The 15,038-nt window shown below is 39.0% G+C and overlaps 1 protein-coding gene across 49 annotated transcripts in view; it reads right to left on the bottom strand.

Moving 5' to 3' along the window:
- Positions 1 to 15,038, bottom strand: part of ADAM32 (ADAM metallopeptidase domain 32) — a 237,553-nt gene that overhangs the window by 89,664 nt on the left and 132,851 nt on the right. For 42 of the 49 annotated variants that reach the window (XR_011433231.1, XM_070252977.1, XM_070252966.1 and 39 more), the window contains one exon: positions 8,547 to 8,683. The exons of the other annotated variants lie outside the window; for them this stretch is intronic. Coding sequence is in view for 41 of the 42 variants with exons in the window: in XM_070252977.1 (XP_070109078.1) it covers positions 8,547 to 8,683 (137 nt within the window). In the remaining variant the exon portion in view is untranslated. The remainder of the gene's footprint in view (positions 1 to 8,546; positions 8,684 to 15,038) is intronic. 49 annotated transcript variants of the gene reach the window in all.

Raw genomic sequence — 15,038 nt, 5'->3', positions numbered from 1 at the left:
TGAATTTCAGAGAATAAACATAATGCCAGTTCATTAGAGACCTACAATACCAAGAAGGCAGAGATCATAAACCTTGCAGACGGCCTGGGAGGTGCTGGAACGGTAGGAGAGAACATCGCTCCCTCAACTAGAGTCTGCGATCGCTGCGGCGCGGGTCGGGAAGGAGCGGGGGAGGGGCCGTGCAACCAGGGGATCATCCAGGACTCCTGCCGCTGATTCAGTGGAGACCCGCTGATGGGGGGGAAACTTCTGTCTGTGGGGACCCTATAAATCAAGGGCCTTGGGAGACCAGAGAACAGAACTGATCTGAACCCAAACTGGCATGGGTGAGTAACAGCCCCTCCCCCCCAGCAAAGGCAGTGGGGGCAGCCATCTTGCCACAAGGTGGAGAGCTAACACGCCACTCTCGACCCCCATGTAGTGGTGACAGGCTGTAACTGCAACTGAATTCTACCACCATGAGAAAAAACCGCTCCTCTACCATCCAGCAATTTATAAAAGCCTCAGACCAGAAAGAAAACAATAAAAACACAGAATTAAGTCTTGAGGACTTGGAATTAGGTAAACTAAGTGATAATGAATTCAGAGCAGCTATAATCAAAAAACTCAATGAGGTAGAGAGAAAGACAGAGAAACAAGCCGAGTTCTGGAGTTACTTCACAAAAGAGATTGAAATCATAAAGAAGAATCAAACAGAATTACTTGAGATGAAAAACACAATGGACCAGATAAAACAGAATATGGATTCCCTAAATGCCCGTGTAGACAACATAGAGGAGAAAATTAGCATAATTGAGGACAGACAGGGTGAATGGTGCCAGACAGAGGAAGAAAGAGAACTAAGAATTAAAAAAAATGAGGAAAATCTCCGAGAGATAATGGATTCAATGACGAGTAAGAACATAAGGATCATAGGAATTCCCGAGAATATGGAAAAGGAAAATGGAGCAGAAAGTGTGCTTAATGAAATTATTGAAGAGAACTTCCCAAATCTAGGGATCAACGGAGAAATGTGTGTAGAAGAGGGTTTTAGATCTCCTAGATTTGTCAATGTAAAAAGACCTACTGCAAGGCACAAAGTAGTAAAGTTGGCAAATAGGAATGATAAGGAGAGAATACTCAGGGATGTAAGGAAAAAAAAGAGAATAACCTATAAAGGAGCCCATATCAGACTGTCAGCGGATTTCTCTACAGAAACCCTACAAGCTAGGAGAGAATGGAGTGATATATTCAAAGCTTTAAAGGATAAAAACCTTCAGCCAAGAATACTCTATCCAGCAAGAATTTCATTCAGATATGAGGGAGAAATTAAATCTTTTCCAGACAAACAAAAGTTAATGGAATTTGTAACTAAAAGCCCTCCATTACAAGAAATCCTCAAGAAGGCTCTCATACTTGAAAAAAGAAAAAAGGGAGAAAGGGGACACAATCCACAGACTAGGGAAACCGATGGATAGAACCAGAACAGGAGAGCAAATATTCAACTATAGCATTAGGGTAAAAGTAAGGAAACTACCAAAACAAGGACGATCTTAGCACTCTAACTACAAATTAATAAGACGAGTTGGAATAAAAAATGAAAATAATTATTTAGGAGGGGAAGAGCAAAGGGTCTAAATCAGTATTGGTCAAGTAGGTAAGAGAGCACCACAGAATAGACTATATTCTACATGAGATTCTAAATACAAACTTCAAGGTAGACACTAAAATAAAGTACAGAACAGAGTCACAAATCATAGATAAAGAAAAATCTAAGAAACCCAGAATAAGAAATTGCAGTATTAAATGGGTAGTCAAAAGCACACAGGAAAAGAAACACAGGCAAACAAGATAATGAATGACAGATTGACAGTATTAAGTCCACATGCATCAAGAATCACTCTCAATGTGAACGGATTGAACTCTCCAATAAAAAGACACAGAGTGGCAAAATGGATTAAAGAACATGATCCAACAATTTGTTGCCTCCAGGAAACACACCTCAGCCCCAAGGAAAAACACAGGCTCAGAGTGAAGGGGTGGAGGACAATACTTCAAGCTAATAGCAAGCAAAAAAAGGCAGGTGTTGCAATTCTCATATCAGACCAAGTGGATTTCAAAATAAGACAGGTAAAGAGAGACACAGAGGGACAATATATAATGATCAAAGGGACACTTCATCAAGAAGAAATAACACTTATGAATATCTATGCACCCAACACAGGAGCACCAAGATTCATAAAGCAACTATTAACAGACCTAAAGGAAGATGTTAAAAACAACACAATAATAGTAGGGGACCTCAACACCCCACTCACATCAATGGACAGATCATCCAGACAGAAAATCAACAAGGAAATAGTGGAGCTGAATGAAAAACTTAAACAATTGGACTTAATAGACATATATAGATCACTCCACCCTGAAAGAGCTGAATACACATTGTTCTCAAGTGCACATGGAACCTTCTCTAGGATAGACCATATGTTGGGAAACAAGGCAAGCCTCTACAAATTTAAAAAAATTGAAATAACAATAAGCATCTTCTCAGATCATAGTGCTATAAGGCTAGAAATTAATTACAAGAAAAAAGCTGAGAAAGGCACAAAGACATGGAGACTAAACAACACACTACTGAACAAGCAATGGATCATTGAAGAAATTAAAGAAGAAATAAAAAAATACCTGGAAACAAATGAAAATGACAGCATGTCATACCAACTCATATGGGATACAGCAAAAGCTGTATTAAGAGGAAAATTCATCGCAATACAGGCACATCTTAACAAACAAGAAAAATCCCAAATAAGCAACCTTAAAGCACAGCTAACTGAACTAGAGAAAAAAGGACAAATGAAGCCCAAAGTCAGCAGAAGGAGAGAAATAATAAAAATCAGAGCAGAAATAAATACTATTGAAATGAAAAAGGCAGTAGAAAGGATCAATGAGACAAAGAGCTGGTTTTTTGAGAAGATAAATAAAATTGACAAACCACTAGCCAGACTTACAAAGAAAAAAAGGGAGAAAGCTCAAATAAACAAAATCAGAAATGAGCGAGGAGAAATAACAACAGACTCTGCAGAAATACAACAGATTATAAGAGAATACTACAAAAAACTATATGCCAACAGAATGGATAACCTAGAGGAAATGGATAAATTCTTGGACTCCTACAATCTCCCAAAGCTCACTCAAGAAGAGGTAGATAATTTGAACAGACCAATCACAAGGAAAGAGATTGAAACAGCAATCAAAAACATCCCAAAGAATAAAACCCAGGACCAGATGGCTTTCCTGGGGAATTCTACCAAACTTTCAGAGAGGATTTAATACCTATCCTTTTCAAGCTATTCCAAAAAATTAGGGAAGATGGAACACTTCCTAACACATTCTATGAGGCCAACATCACGCTGATAACAAAACTTGACAAGGACACCAAGAAAAAAGAGAACTACAGGCCAATACCACTGAGGAACATAGATGCAAAAATTCTAAACAAAATTTTGGCAACCAGAATTCAGCAATTCATGAAAAGAATCATACACCAGGATCATGTGGAATTCATACCAGGGACACAGGGATGGTTCAACATCTGCAAATCAATCAACGTGATACACCACATCAACAAACTGAGAAATAAAAACCACATGATCATCTCAATAGATGCAGAGAAGGCATTTGACAAGATACAACAGCCATTTATGATAAAAACTCTGAACAAAATGGGCATAGAAGGAAACTACCTCAACATAATAAAGGCCATATACGACAAACCCATAGGCAACATCATACTCAATGGGCAAAAACTGAACTCCATCCCCCTGAAAACAGGAACGAGAAAAGGATGCCCTCTATCACCACTCTTATTTAACATAGTACTGGAGGTCCTGGCCAGAGCAATCAGGCAAGACAAAGGAATAAAAAGAATCCAAATAGGGAGGGAGAAAGTGAAACTCTCGCTGTTTGCAGACGACATGATCTTACATATAGAAAACCCCAAAGAATCCATTGGAAAACTGTTAGAAGTAATCAACAACTACAGCTAAGTTGCAGGGTATAAAATCAATTTGCATAAATCAGTAGCATTTTTATACTCCAGTAATGAACCAACAGAAAAAGAACTCAAGAATACAATACCATTCACAATCACAGCAAAAAGAATAACATACCTTGGGGTAAATTTAACTAAGGAAGTGAAGGACCTATACAATGAAAACTACAAGGCCTTTCTGAGAGAATTGGATGACGACATAAGGAAATGGAAAGACATTCCATGTACATGGATTGGAAGAATAAACATAGTTAAAATGTCTGTTCTACCTAAAGCAAGCTACAGATTCAACGCCATCCCAATCAGAATCCCAAAGACATTCTTTACAGAATTAGAAAAAAGAATCCTAAAATTCATATGGGGCAACAAAAGAACCCGAATTATTAAAGCAATCCTGAGAAAAAAGAACAAAACGGGAGGCATCACAATCCCTGACTTCAAAACATACTACAAAGCTACAGTAATCAAAACAGCATGGTACTGGTACAAAACAGGTGCACAGATCAATGGAACAGAATTGAAAGCCCACAAATAAAACCACACATCTATGGACAGCTTATCTTTGACAAAGGAGCTGAGGGCATACAATGGAGAAAAGAAAGTCTTTTGAAGAAATGGTGCTGGGAAAACTGCAAAGCCACATGTGAAAGAATGAAAATTGACCATTCGTTTTCACCATCCACCAAAATAAACTCAAAATGGATCAAAGACCTAAAGGTGAGACCTGAAACCATAAGGCTTCTGGAAGAAAACGTAGGCAGTACACTCTTTGACATCAATATTAAAAGGATCTTTTCGGACACCATGCCTTCTCAGAGAAGGGAAACAATAGAAAGAATAAACAAATGGGACTTCATCAGATTAAAGAGCTTCTTCAAGTCAAATGAAAACAGGATGGAAACAAAAAAACAACCCACTAACTGGGAAAAATATTTGCAAGTCATATGTCTGACAAAGGCTTAGTATCCATAATATATAAAGAACTCTCACAACTCAACAACAAAAAATCAAACAACCCAAACAAAAAATGGGTTTGACACATGAACAGATATTTCTCCAAAGAAGATATACGGATGGCCAATAGGCACATGAAAAGATGTTCATCATCGCTGATCATCAGGAAAATGCAAATCAAAACTACACAAGGTATCTCCTTACACCCATTAGAACTACAAAAATATCTAAAACTAATAGTAACAAATGTTGGAGAGGTTGTGGGGAAAAAGGAACCCTCATACAATGCTGGTGGGAATGAAAACTGGTACAGCCCCATGAAAAACAGTATGGAGATTTATCAAAAAATTAAAAATAGAACTACCATACGACCCAGCTATCCCACTACTGGGTATCTACCCAAATAGCTTGAAGTCAGCAATTCCAAAAGTCCTATGAACCCCAATGTTTATTGCAGCATTATTTACAATAGCCAAGACATGGAACCAACCTAAGTGCCCATCAGCAGATGATTGGCTAAAGACGATGTGGTATATATATACAATGGAATATTACTCAGCCATAACACAGAACAAAATCGTCCCATTTGCAACAACGTGGATGGACCTTGAGGGAATTATGTTATGTGAAATAAGCCAGTTATAGAAGGACAATCTCTGTATGACTGCACTCATATGAGTAATTTAAAAACGTAGACAAAGAGAACAGATTAGTGGGTACCAGGGGAAAGAGGGGGTCAGAGGTGGGCACAAAGGGTGAAGTGGTGAACCTACAACACGACTGACAAGCAATAATGTACAACTGAAATGTCACAAGATTGTAACGTATCATTAACTCAATAAAAAAAGAAATAAATGAAATAGAGACTTAAAAATCAATAGAAAGGATCAATGAAACTAAGAGCTGGTTCTTTGAAAGATCAAAAAAAATGGACAAACTCTTAGCCAAACTCACCAAGAAAAGATGAGAGAATATGCAAATCAAACTAAAAATGAAAGAGGAGAAATGATAACAGATACCAAAGAAATATAAAGGATTATAAGAGAATACTACAAAAAACTATATGCCAACAAATTGGATAACCTAGAAGAAACGGATAAATTTTTAGACTCATACAACCTCCCAAAACTGAATCAAGAATAAACAGACTCCGAATAGACTAAATGAGAGAAACAGCAATCCAAAACTTCCCAAACCACACACAGACACACACACACGCCCCGGTCTCATTCCACATCCCCCGAATCCAATCTCCCTCCCATTAAAAGGAACAACTACCAACCTCTGCAAATCCCTTCTAAGATAAACTATACGAGTCTACCTCTCACACTGTTAGGTGTAATTTAAGATAAATATTTGAGATCGTCCTTGTTTGTTGAGGTAGGCCTGTATTACTGTAAATTTCCCTCAGCATCAGCATCCCTTAAGAGTTAGGATGTTATGCTTTCATTTTTATTTGTATCCAGATATTTTATTTCTCTGATTTCTTCATTGATCCAATGGTTGTTCAGTAGCATGTTGTTTAATCTCCACATATTTGTGACTTTCCCAGATTTTTTCGTGTAGTTGACTTCTAGTTTCACAGCCTTATGGCTGGAAAAGATTCTTAACACGATTTCAATCTTCTTAAATTTATCGAGGTTTGTTTGCCTTGTTTTCCAACATGTCGTCTATGTTGAGAATGTTCCACAGGCACTGGAGAAGAATGTGTAGTCTGTTGTTTTTAGATGGAATGTTCTATGTGTGTATATATATATATGTGTGTGTGTGTGTGTGTGTGTGTGTGTGTCAATTAACACCATCTTGTCTAGTGTTTCATTTAAGGCCACTGTTTCTTTGTTGACTTTCTATCTGGATGATCTGTCCGTTCATGTAAGTGTAAGTATCATTATTGTCTTGCTGTCAATTTCTTCCTTTAGGTTTGTTAATAGTTGCTTTATATACTTTGGTGCTCCTGTGTTAGGTGCATACATATTAATAAGTTTTACAGTCTCTTGTGGAATGTCCCTCTTCTCACTATACACTGCTCCTCTTTGTCTCTCAGTATACTTTTTATATTGAAGTCTGCTTTGTCTGATATAAGTATGTCCATTCCATACACTTCATTTTTTAAAATCTTAGTTCTCTTTGCTCCTCCACCTGAAGAATTTCTAGATTTCTATCTTCTAGGATACGTACTCTCTGCTCTATAAGGTCTGCTCTAGTTTTTATGGATTCTACATTATTTTTATCTCATTAATTGTGTTCTTTGTATCCAGAATTTCTGTATTTTTTTTTTAAGGCCTTCAATCTCTGGCAAATATTCCTTCTGTTCACTAATTTTATTCCTGAGATCACTGAACTGTCTGTGTTTGCTTGTAACTCCTTGAGTTTCTTAAAGACAACTGTTTTGAATTCTCTGTCATTTAGATTGTAGTTTCCGGTGACTTCAGGTTTAGTTTCTGGGGCCTTGTTGTTTTCCTTCTGTTCTGCAGTGTTACTATTGTTCTTCATGGTGTTTGATGAATTGATCCTCTGCCGGCACATTTGTGGTAGTATCTGGTTGCAGATTGCACCTGCCACCACTGCAAGGTGAGGCAGGGGTTGTGTTTTCTGTTTCTGCCCCATCTGCTCTTAGTTGTGCAGATTGGGCTGCTCTGCAGTTGTGCAAGCTGGCTGCAGCTGCTCAGTGAGTTGCACTTGTGCAGGTGAGGTGCAACTCATTGAGCAGCTGCGGCCACTGCACTCAGCAATAAGGTCACATTCACATGTGCAGAGTGCCTTCACAAGGGCCAGCCATTGTGTTTCACAGGTGAGCAGGTTGCCATCTTGCAGGCAGGGCTGCTGTGCTTGTCAGGCAGGTCATGCTTATGCAGGCATGGCAACTTCATACAGGCCAGGTGCTGTGCTCAGCAAGTTGGTTCCACGGGCTGCTGCACTTTGGCAGGTGGGGTCCCTTTGCAAGGTCCAGCACTGCACTTCACAGGCAGTGCACCTTTGCAGGGACTGAGCCACCACCCCTGGTGGGGAGTATTCACATTGTACCACTATAGCATGGTGGGCAGTCTTATGGACTTGGCCACCACTTTGAAAGCATTTGCACCAAGGACAAGCTGTTCTTGCCTCCACTCACAGTCATGCTGGCCACTGTGTGAGGATTTGCATCCTGGATCACTGCCACTGGGTAGGGGGAGGTCCCTCCCTTAGTTCTACTGATTTATGGGGGTCCGGTACACCCACCTTCAGATTTATAGCTGCATGGATTTCTCAGGTGTACTGTTGTGTTGTGTAGGGAATCCTCCATTGATTAATAGATGACAGTTTAGATGTAACTTAGAGGGAAAAGACAAAGGTAACAACTCATCCCACCATGATGCTTACATCATTTGTTGGCCTTGACTGTTCTTAATGGTATACCTCCTGCCATATTCCTCTTACACCTAAAATTTCATGTTTCCAATTTCTAGTACTTAATCCATTGATAGATATCTTGCCCCATAAGTAAATACTAAATTATTTCACCTTACATGTATAAAACAAATAAACATAACCAAGAAATAAATCTTATTTTTAAAAAACTTACATAGCTTCTGGATTCATTATACAGACAGCTCCTGAACACTGACATTTCTTTGGGTCATCGTATGATATTCCCAGACTGATTCCCAGCATCTGGGTGAAAATAACTGAAAATGCCTCCAAAGTTATCTCCTTGGGATACTAACATTAACAAAAAAAATAAATAAATAAATAAATAAAATGAAAGACAATTCACTGAAGCATTGTAAAAAGATAGTTTTCTAATTCTGAACATTTTTATTGTTTTATCAAATACTTAAGAATAGGGAAATATAGTTCTTTGGACAGATGAGAAGCTGTAGCTCTTCTTATGAAATTAAGTTGGTATAAGCATACTGAATCTATGCCAAGCTTTGCCATGATTTAACAACTGAATGTCTAACATAATTCTTAAGTAGCTACCATAACTATGTAAAAGGGCTGTTTTTGTGTTAACATTAGATTTTTGGCTACATGGACCATAATCTTCAATTTACCTAATTTCTTACAACAGCTCTCATATTCATTTAGGACAGTCCAAATGATACACTGCCTCCCAGCTCACAAAGTGGCTACATAACCAAATTATTCAGTTTAACTATGCCGCCTACTTCCTGCCAGGATGGGGCACCGATAATTCATAATATGCAATGATATCATGATTTCTCAGTTTATTACCAAATCTGACATAGGATAAGGCACAGATGGAGGCCAAGTTGCGAGAAAGATCATGGCACTTCATTACTATAATGACAAACTATGATAAAGATTTTGGGGTCAACTGGCATCTATGACAGGAGTAGAGAATGTAGGTTATGAAAAAAATATATGGAAAGCTGTGAATGAGCACCTGAGGATGCAAATAGTCAATCAGAAATCCTCTGTAACAGCACTGTAGTAACTCCTCATCTTCTGTAGTTGTTGGACTGACATGGTTGATGATCAATCTCATGGCTTAATTATGAGGACTGCAGGATTGCAGCACCAAGTTAATCCTCAATTCTACCAGATTTGTTAGGGAAGGAGTTAGAATCTGAAACTTGGGATGGGAACAATTGGTGTGCCAAGCACAAATATCCCTGGACTTCCTTCACCATCAGAGGAAGCTTCTCTCTAAATAATGAGAGAACTCCTACATTTAAAAAAACATTTTTGATGACAATACCCAAGACATTTGTCTCACCACCCCTCATTGCCTCCAGGTCCGCATTAAGAAGTAAATCGCAACAGGAGTGATGTCACCAAAATGGCAACATACGTTGTTCTCAACTTCACTCCTCCTCACAAGAAGAACTAAAAATTATTCATGGAGTAAACACCACTGAGAAACTCCTAGAGCACAGAGGAGAGGCTGAAGTACCCCCTGCACCAACAGAGACCAAGACAGACAGCATCAGAAGGGTAAGAGGAGTAACTAGGCACTGAATGCACTGCCCCTCACCAAGGCTGGCACAGCACCACACTGAGAAGTCTCCCTAGAGCCTATGGTTCAAGTGGGGAAAGAAAGCCCAGGGTGAACATACAGCTTCCCCAGGATTGTAAGTCACTTCTTGAGAGTTCCCAATCCAGTCTTGCCTCATGGGGAGCACAGAGGATGCTGGGGGGCTTGACAACTGTGATACAATTGTGATGGAGAAGTGTGGAAGGGCATGCAACAACTAGTGTTTCGATCTTAGTAGACCAGGTTCCCACATGCAATACCCAAGTTGTAGTCCTAATCAGCAGCTTTGGTCATCTGCAGAGCCAAGATAGTGCAGCAGTCTGACCAGAACACTTGATGGGGTGTATGCATGCCTGATTTAGGTCCTCAAATAAAAAGTCTTGCCAGAACTGGGAGGCTGATCTGTCCCACACCCCTAGGGGAAATGAGTCATAGCCCTGCCCAATGCCAAGGCCCCACCTGAACAGAAGACTGGCTGAAACAACTGGGATCTGTATAACCCAGCAAGGCATGAGCAGAGAATAAGGCAGGCAGAACTGATTGCCAGAGCAAAGCCAGTGGCATTGTTTGGCAATAGAACTTGAGGTGTGGGTCAGCTTAAATCAAGACCACAAACAAAGAGCTTTGATGGGCTTTTAGTCAGTTCTGCCTAGGCAAGGGAGCTAATTCATAGCCCACCCATTGCTAGATATAGCTCCCAGCTCTGCCCACCAAAAACCTTAACCACAAACACCTGAGAGTCTTCTTGGAGCCTGCCCTCCCACTCTGCCCAGGAAGGGGAGATAATTCCTAGCCCCATCCACATCTGAGTATAGGTCTCAGCCCTGCCTGAACAGAAAGCCTGGCTGGAATACTTGGAAGCTGTATAGCCCAGCAATGCTGAAGCTAAGAGTATGGCAGGCAGAGCTGACCATCCACAGAGCAGAGCCAGCAGCGTGTTCAGCCAGGGAACTTGGGGTACAGATCAGCTTGAGTCAAGACCACAAAGATCCAAGCTGCTTCTCCTGCTCCACCTGGGCAGGGAAACTAATTCATAGCCCCTTCCATTGCTGAATATAGCCTTCAGCCAGCCTGACCAGGGAACCCAATCAGAGTACACAAGAAGCTGCATAGCCATCTGCGTACAGTGGCACTTGAACAAAGAGCACAGCCCATGGCTTTCCCTATCTTCAGAGCAAAACCAGTAGCCACTTCTGGCCAAGGAATTCAGTGCAGAGTCTTGCCTGATTCAGGCCCCAAAACAATGAGCCATGCAGGCCTTGGGGCTCATTGTGTTGCCCAGACAGTACAGAGAAGCTAATTCATAGTCCACCTGCTGCTGAGTAAAGTACCCTATCCTGATAATCTAGGAAGCCTGACCAGTGAATGCAGGCAACCATGGAGCATTCTCTTTTTTTTTTTAGATTTTATTTTTTTTCCTTTTTCTTCCCAAAGCCTCCCAGAATAGTTGTATATTCTTTGTTGTGGGTCCTTCTAGTTGTGGCATGTGGGACACTGCCTTAGCGTGGTTTGATGAGCAGTGCCATGTCTGCGCCCAGGATTTGAACCAACGAAACACTGGGCCGCCCGCAGTGGAGTGCGTGAACTTAACCACTCGGCCATGGGGCCAGCCCTCCATGGAGCATTCTTACAGCCTTGGTTGGACAGAGAATGAAGCCAGCAGTCCAGTGCAACTGTTATCATCCAGTGGCAACCCCACTCCTGACTTCAGAGCTTGGTCAGTGGCCTCACTCAAAAATAGGCACTGATACTAAGCCCTACCTGCCTGAGGGCATTATCAGTGGACATGTCCAGAAACCCAAACTGAGCTGACTGGTGAAGAACTATCTCTGCCAAAGCAAACCTGTAAAATCTGGAAGAGAAGACCACTTACTCAATTTCACAGATATCCACGTAAGGAATCAAGGATCACAAAAATATCAGGTCAATGTAACACAACCAAAGGAAACTAATAAAGCTGCAATAACTAACCCTAAAGAAATGGAGATCTATCTATTTCTGTCAGACAAATAACACAATAATCGTAAAGTTTAGTGAACTATAAGAACACAAACAACTAAATGAAATTGGAAAACAATGCATAAACAAAATGAGAAGTTCAACATATAAATAGAAACCACCAACAAAAAAACCCAAATAGATATCCTAGAGCTGAAAAATACAATGACTGAACTGAAGAATTCAATAGAGAGTTTCAACAACAGACTCAACCATGCAGAATACAGAATCAGTGATCTAGAAAGCAGGACATTTGAAATTATGCAGTCAGTGGAGCAAAAACAAAAATAATAAAAAGGAGTGAAGAAAGCCTATGGGACTATGGAACAGAATGAAAAGAAACAATATCCACATTATGGGAATTCCAGAAGGCAAAGAGAAAATGAAAGAGACAGAAAGTACATTTAAAACAATAATGGCTGAAAACTTCCAAAACCTGGGAAGAGAAATGAATATCCAGATACATGAGGCACAGTAGACCCCAAATACATTGACTACAAATAGGGCTACACCACAACACATTATAATTAAATTGTCAAGAGTCAGAGACAAAGAAAGAAGTTTGAAAGAAGCAACAGTAAAGAAGCGATTTACATAAAAGGGAACCCCCATAAAACCAGCAGTAGATTTCTCAATAGCAAATTTTCAGGCAAGGAGAGAATGAGATAATATATTCAAAATATTGAAAGAAAAAAACTGTCAAACAAGAATTCTATGCCAGGCAATGCTGTGCTTCAGAAATGAAGGAGAAATAAAGGTTCCCAAACAAACAAAAGCTGAAGGATTTTATCACCAATAGATCTGCCTTACAAGAAATACTAAGGGAAGTTCCTTCAGTGGAAGTAAAAGGATGCTAATTAACATCATTAAAACAAAAAAGTTAGATTCTGTAATATGGTAAGGGTGGTATGTAATTCACTTATATGTTAGGCCACAAATCAAGTCTTAGCAAATTAAAGAAGACTTAAATCATATGACATATCTTTTCTGACCACAATAGTGTGAAACTAGAAATAAACAACAGGAGAAAAACTGGAAAATTCATAAAAATATGGAAATTAAACAAAACTCTCCTGAACAACAAATGGATCAAAGAAGAAATTGAGGGGGAAATAAAAAAGTACCTTGAGACAAACAAAAATGGAGATACAACATACCAAAACTTATGGGATACAGGAAAAGCAGTTTTAAGAGGGGAGTTCATAGTAATAAATGCCTACATTAATACACACACGAAAGATCTCAAATGAACAAGCTAACTCTACATCTCAAGGAAATAGAACAAGAACAAACTGAACCCAAATTTAACAGGAGGAAGGAAATAAAGATTAGAGCAGAAATAAATGAAATAAAGAAGAGGAAAACAATAGAAAATATTAACAAAACTAAGCGTTAGCTCTTTGAAAATAAAAGCAAAATAGACACACCTTTAGCTTGAGTCATCAAGGAGAGGACCCAAATCAACAAAATTATAAATGAAAGAAGAGACATTTGAACTGATACCACAGAAATACTAAGGATCATAAGAGGTTACTATGTTCCCTTGCTTGGAAAGTATTCCTTTTCCTCCTCATTATGCTTTATTTTTATTTTTATTTATGAACAACTAAATGCCAAAAACTAGACAAGCTGGAAGAAACGAAAAACTTCTTAGAAACATACAACCTATCATTCCCGAATCAGGAAGAAATAAAGAATCTGAAAAGACCAATTACTTGTAAGGATAATCAAATTCTCCCATGGAATGAAAGCACAGGACTTGAGGGCTTCATTGAATTTTACCAAACATTGAAACATCAAAAATAATGCCAATCCTTCTCAAACTCTTCAAAAAATTCAAAGAGAAATGAACACTTTCAAACTCATTTCAGGAAGATCCATTAGCCAATACAAAAGCCAGAAAAGGACACCGCAAGAAAATAAAACTAAAGGCCAATATCCCTGAAGAATATAGATGCAAAAATTCTCAATAAAATACCAGCAAATTAAAATTCACCAGCACATTAAAAGGACCATTCACCATCATAAAGTGGGCTTTATCCCTGGGATGCAAAAGTGGTCCAACATACACAAATCAATAAATGTGATATATCATATTAATCGAATAAAAGAAAAAATCATATGATAATCTCAACAGATACAGAAAAAGCATTTGACAAAATTCTACATTCATTCATGATCAAGACTCTTAACAAATTAGGTATACAAAGAATGGACCTCAACATAATAAAGGCTAATTATGACAAGCCCACATCTAACATCATATTCTATGGTGAAAAGTTGAAGGCTTTTCCTCTGAGATCAGGAACAAGAAAAGGGTGCCCACTCTCACCACTCCAGTTAAACATAGAGCTTGAAGTCCTAGCCAGGGTAATAAGGCAAGAAAAAGAAACAAAACGAATCAGAATTGGAAAGTGTTAAAAATGAGGCAAGAGGTCCAAAATAGAGCCACTTATACTAAACACCACATCATGAAACTGAGATTTAACTTAATTAGAGTTTCAGCTCTCCAAGAAATGAAATCTTAAACCAGTCAATCAAGAATCACCTCATGAGTACTAGTTAGGTAACCTGCCTAATAGCCCCTGACATTCCCTAAAAGAAAGTGACCTTGCCACAACCAACGCTCTTTTTGCTAGTAAAAGTTCCTTGTTCCCAGTCCCTTCTGCAGATAAAAGTCTTTCATACTGTACAGCTCCTCAGAGCTTCTTTCTATCTGCTCTATTGGATGCTGTCTGATTCATGATTCATTGTATAAAGCCAATAGAAGCTTTGAAATTCAATCTGTTGAATTTTGTTTAGCAAAAGAAAGAAGTAAAATTGTCTCTATTTGCAGATAACATGATTTTATATATAGAAAATCCTAAAAACTCTAGCAACAAGCAATTAGATTGAATCAATGAATTCTTCAAGTTGCAGGATAAAAAACTGACATACAAAAATTGGTATATTGAGATCTCATCAAGATGGTGGTGTGAGCAGATGTTGAGCTCATCTCCCCCCACGAACACAACCAGGTTACAACAATTTTTGGAAGGATTACTCGGGATTGAAAACTGAAAACTGGATAAAAAGAAC

This window comes from Equus caballus, chromosome 27, assembly GCF_041296265.1.
Source record: "Equus caballus isolate H_3958 breed thoroughbred chromosome 27, TB-T2T, whole genome shotgun sequence".
Taxonomy (NCBI): domain Eukaryota; kingdom Metazoa; phylum Chordata; class Mammalia; order Perissodactyla; family Equidae; genus Equus; species Equus caballus.
This window is presented reverse-complemented; position numbering and strand designations above follow the sequence as displayed.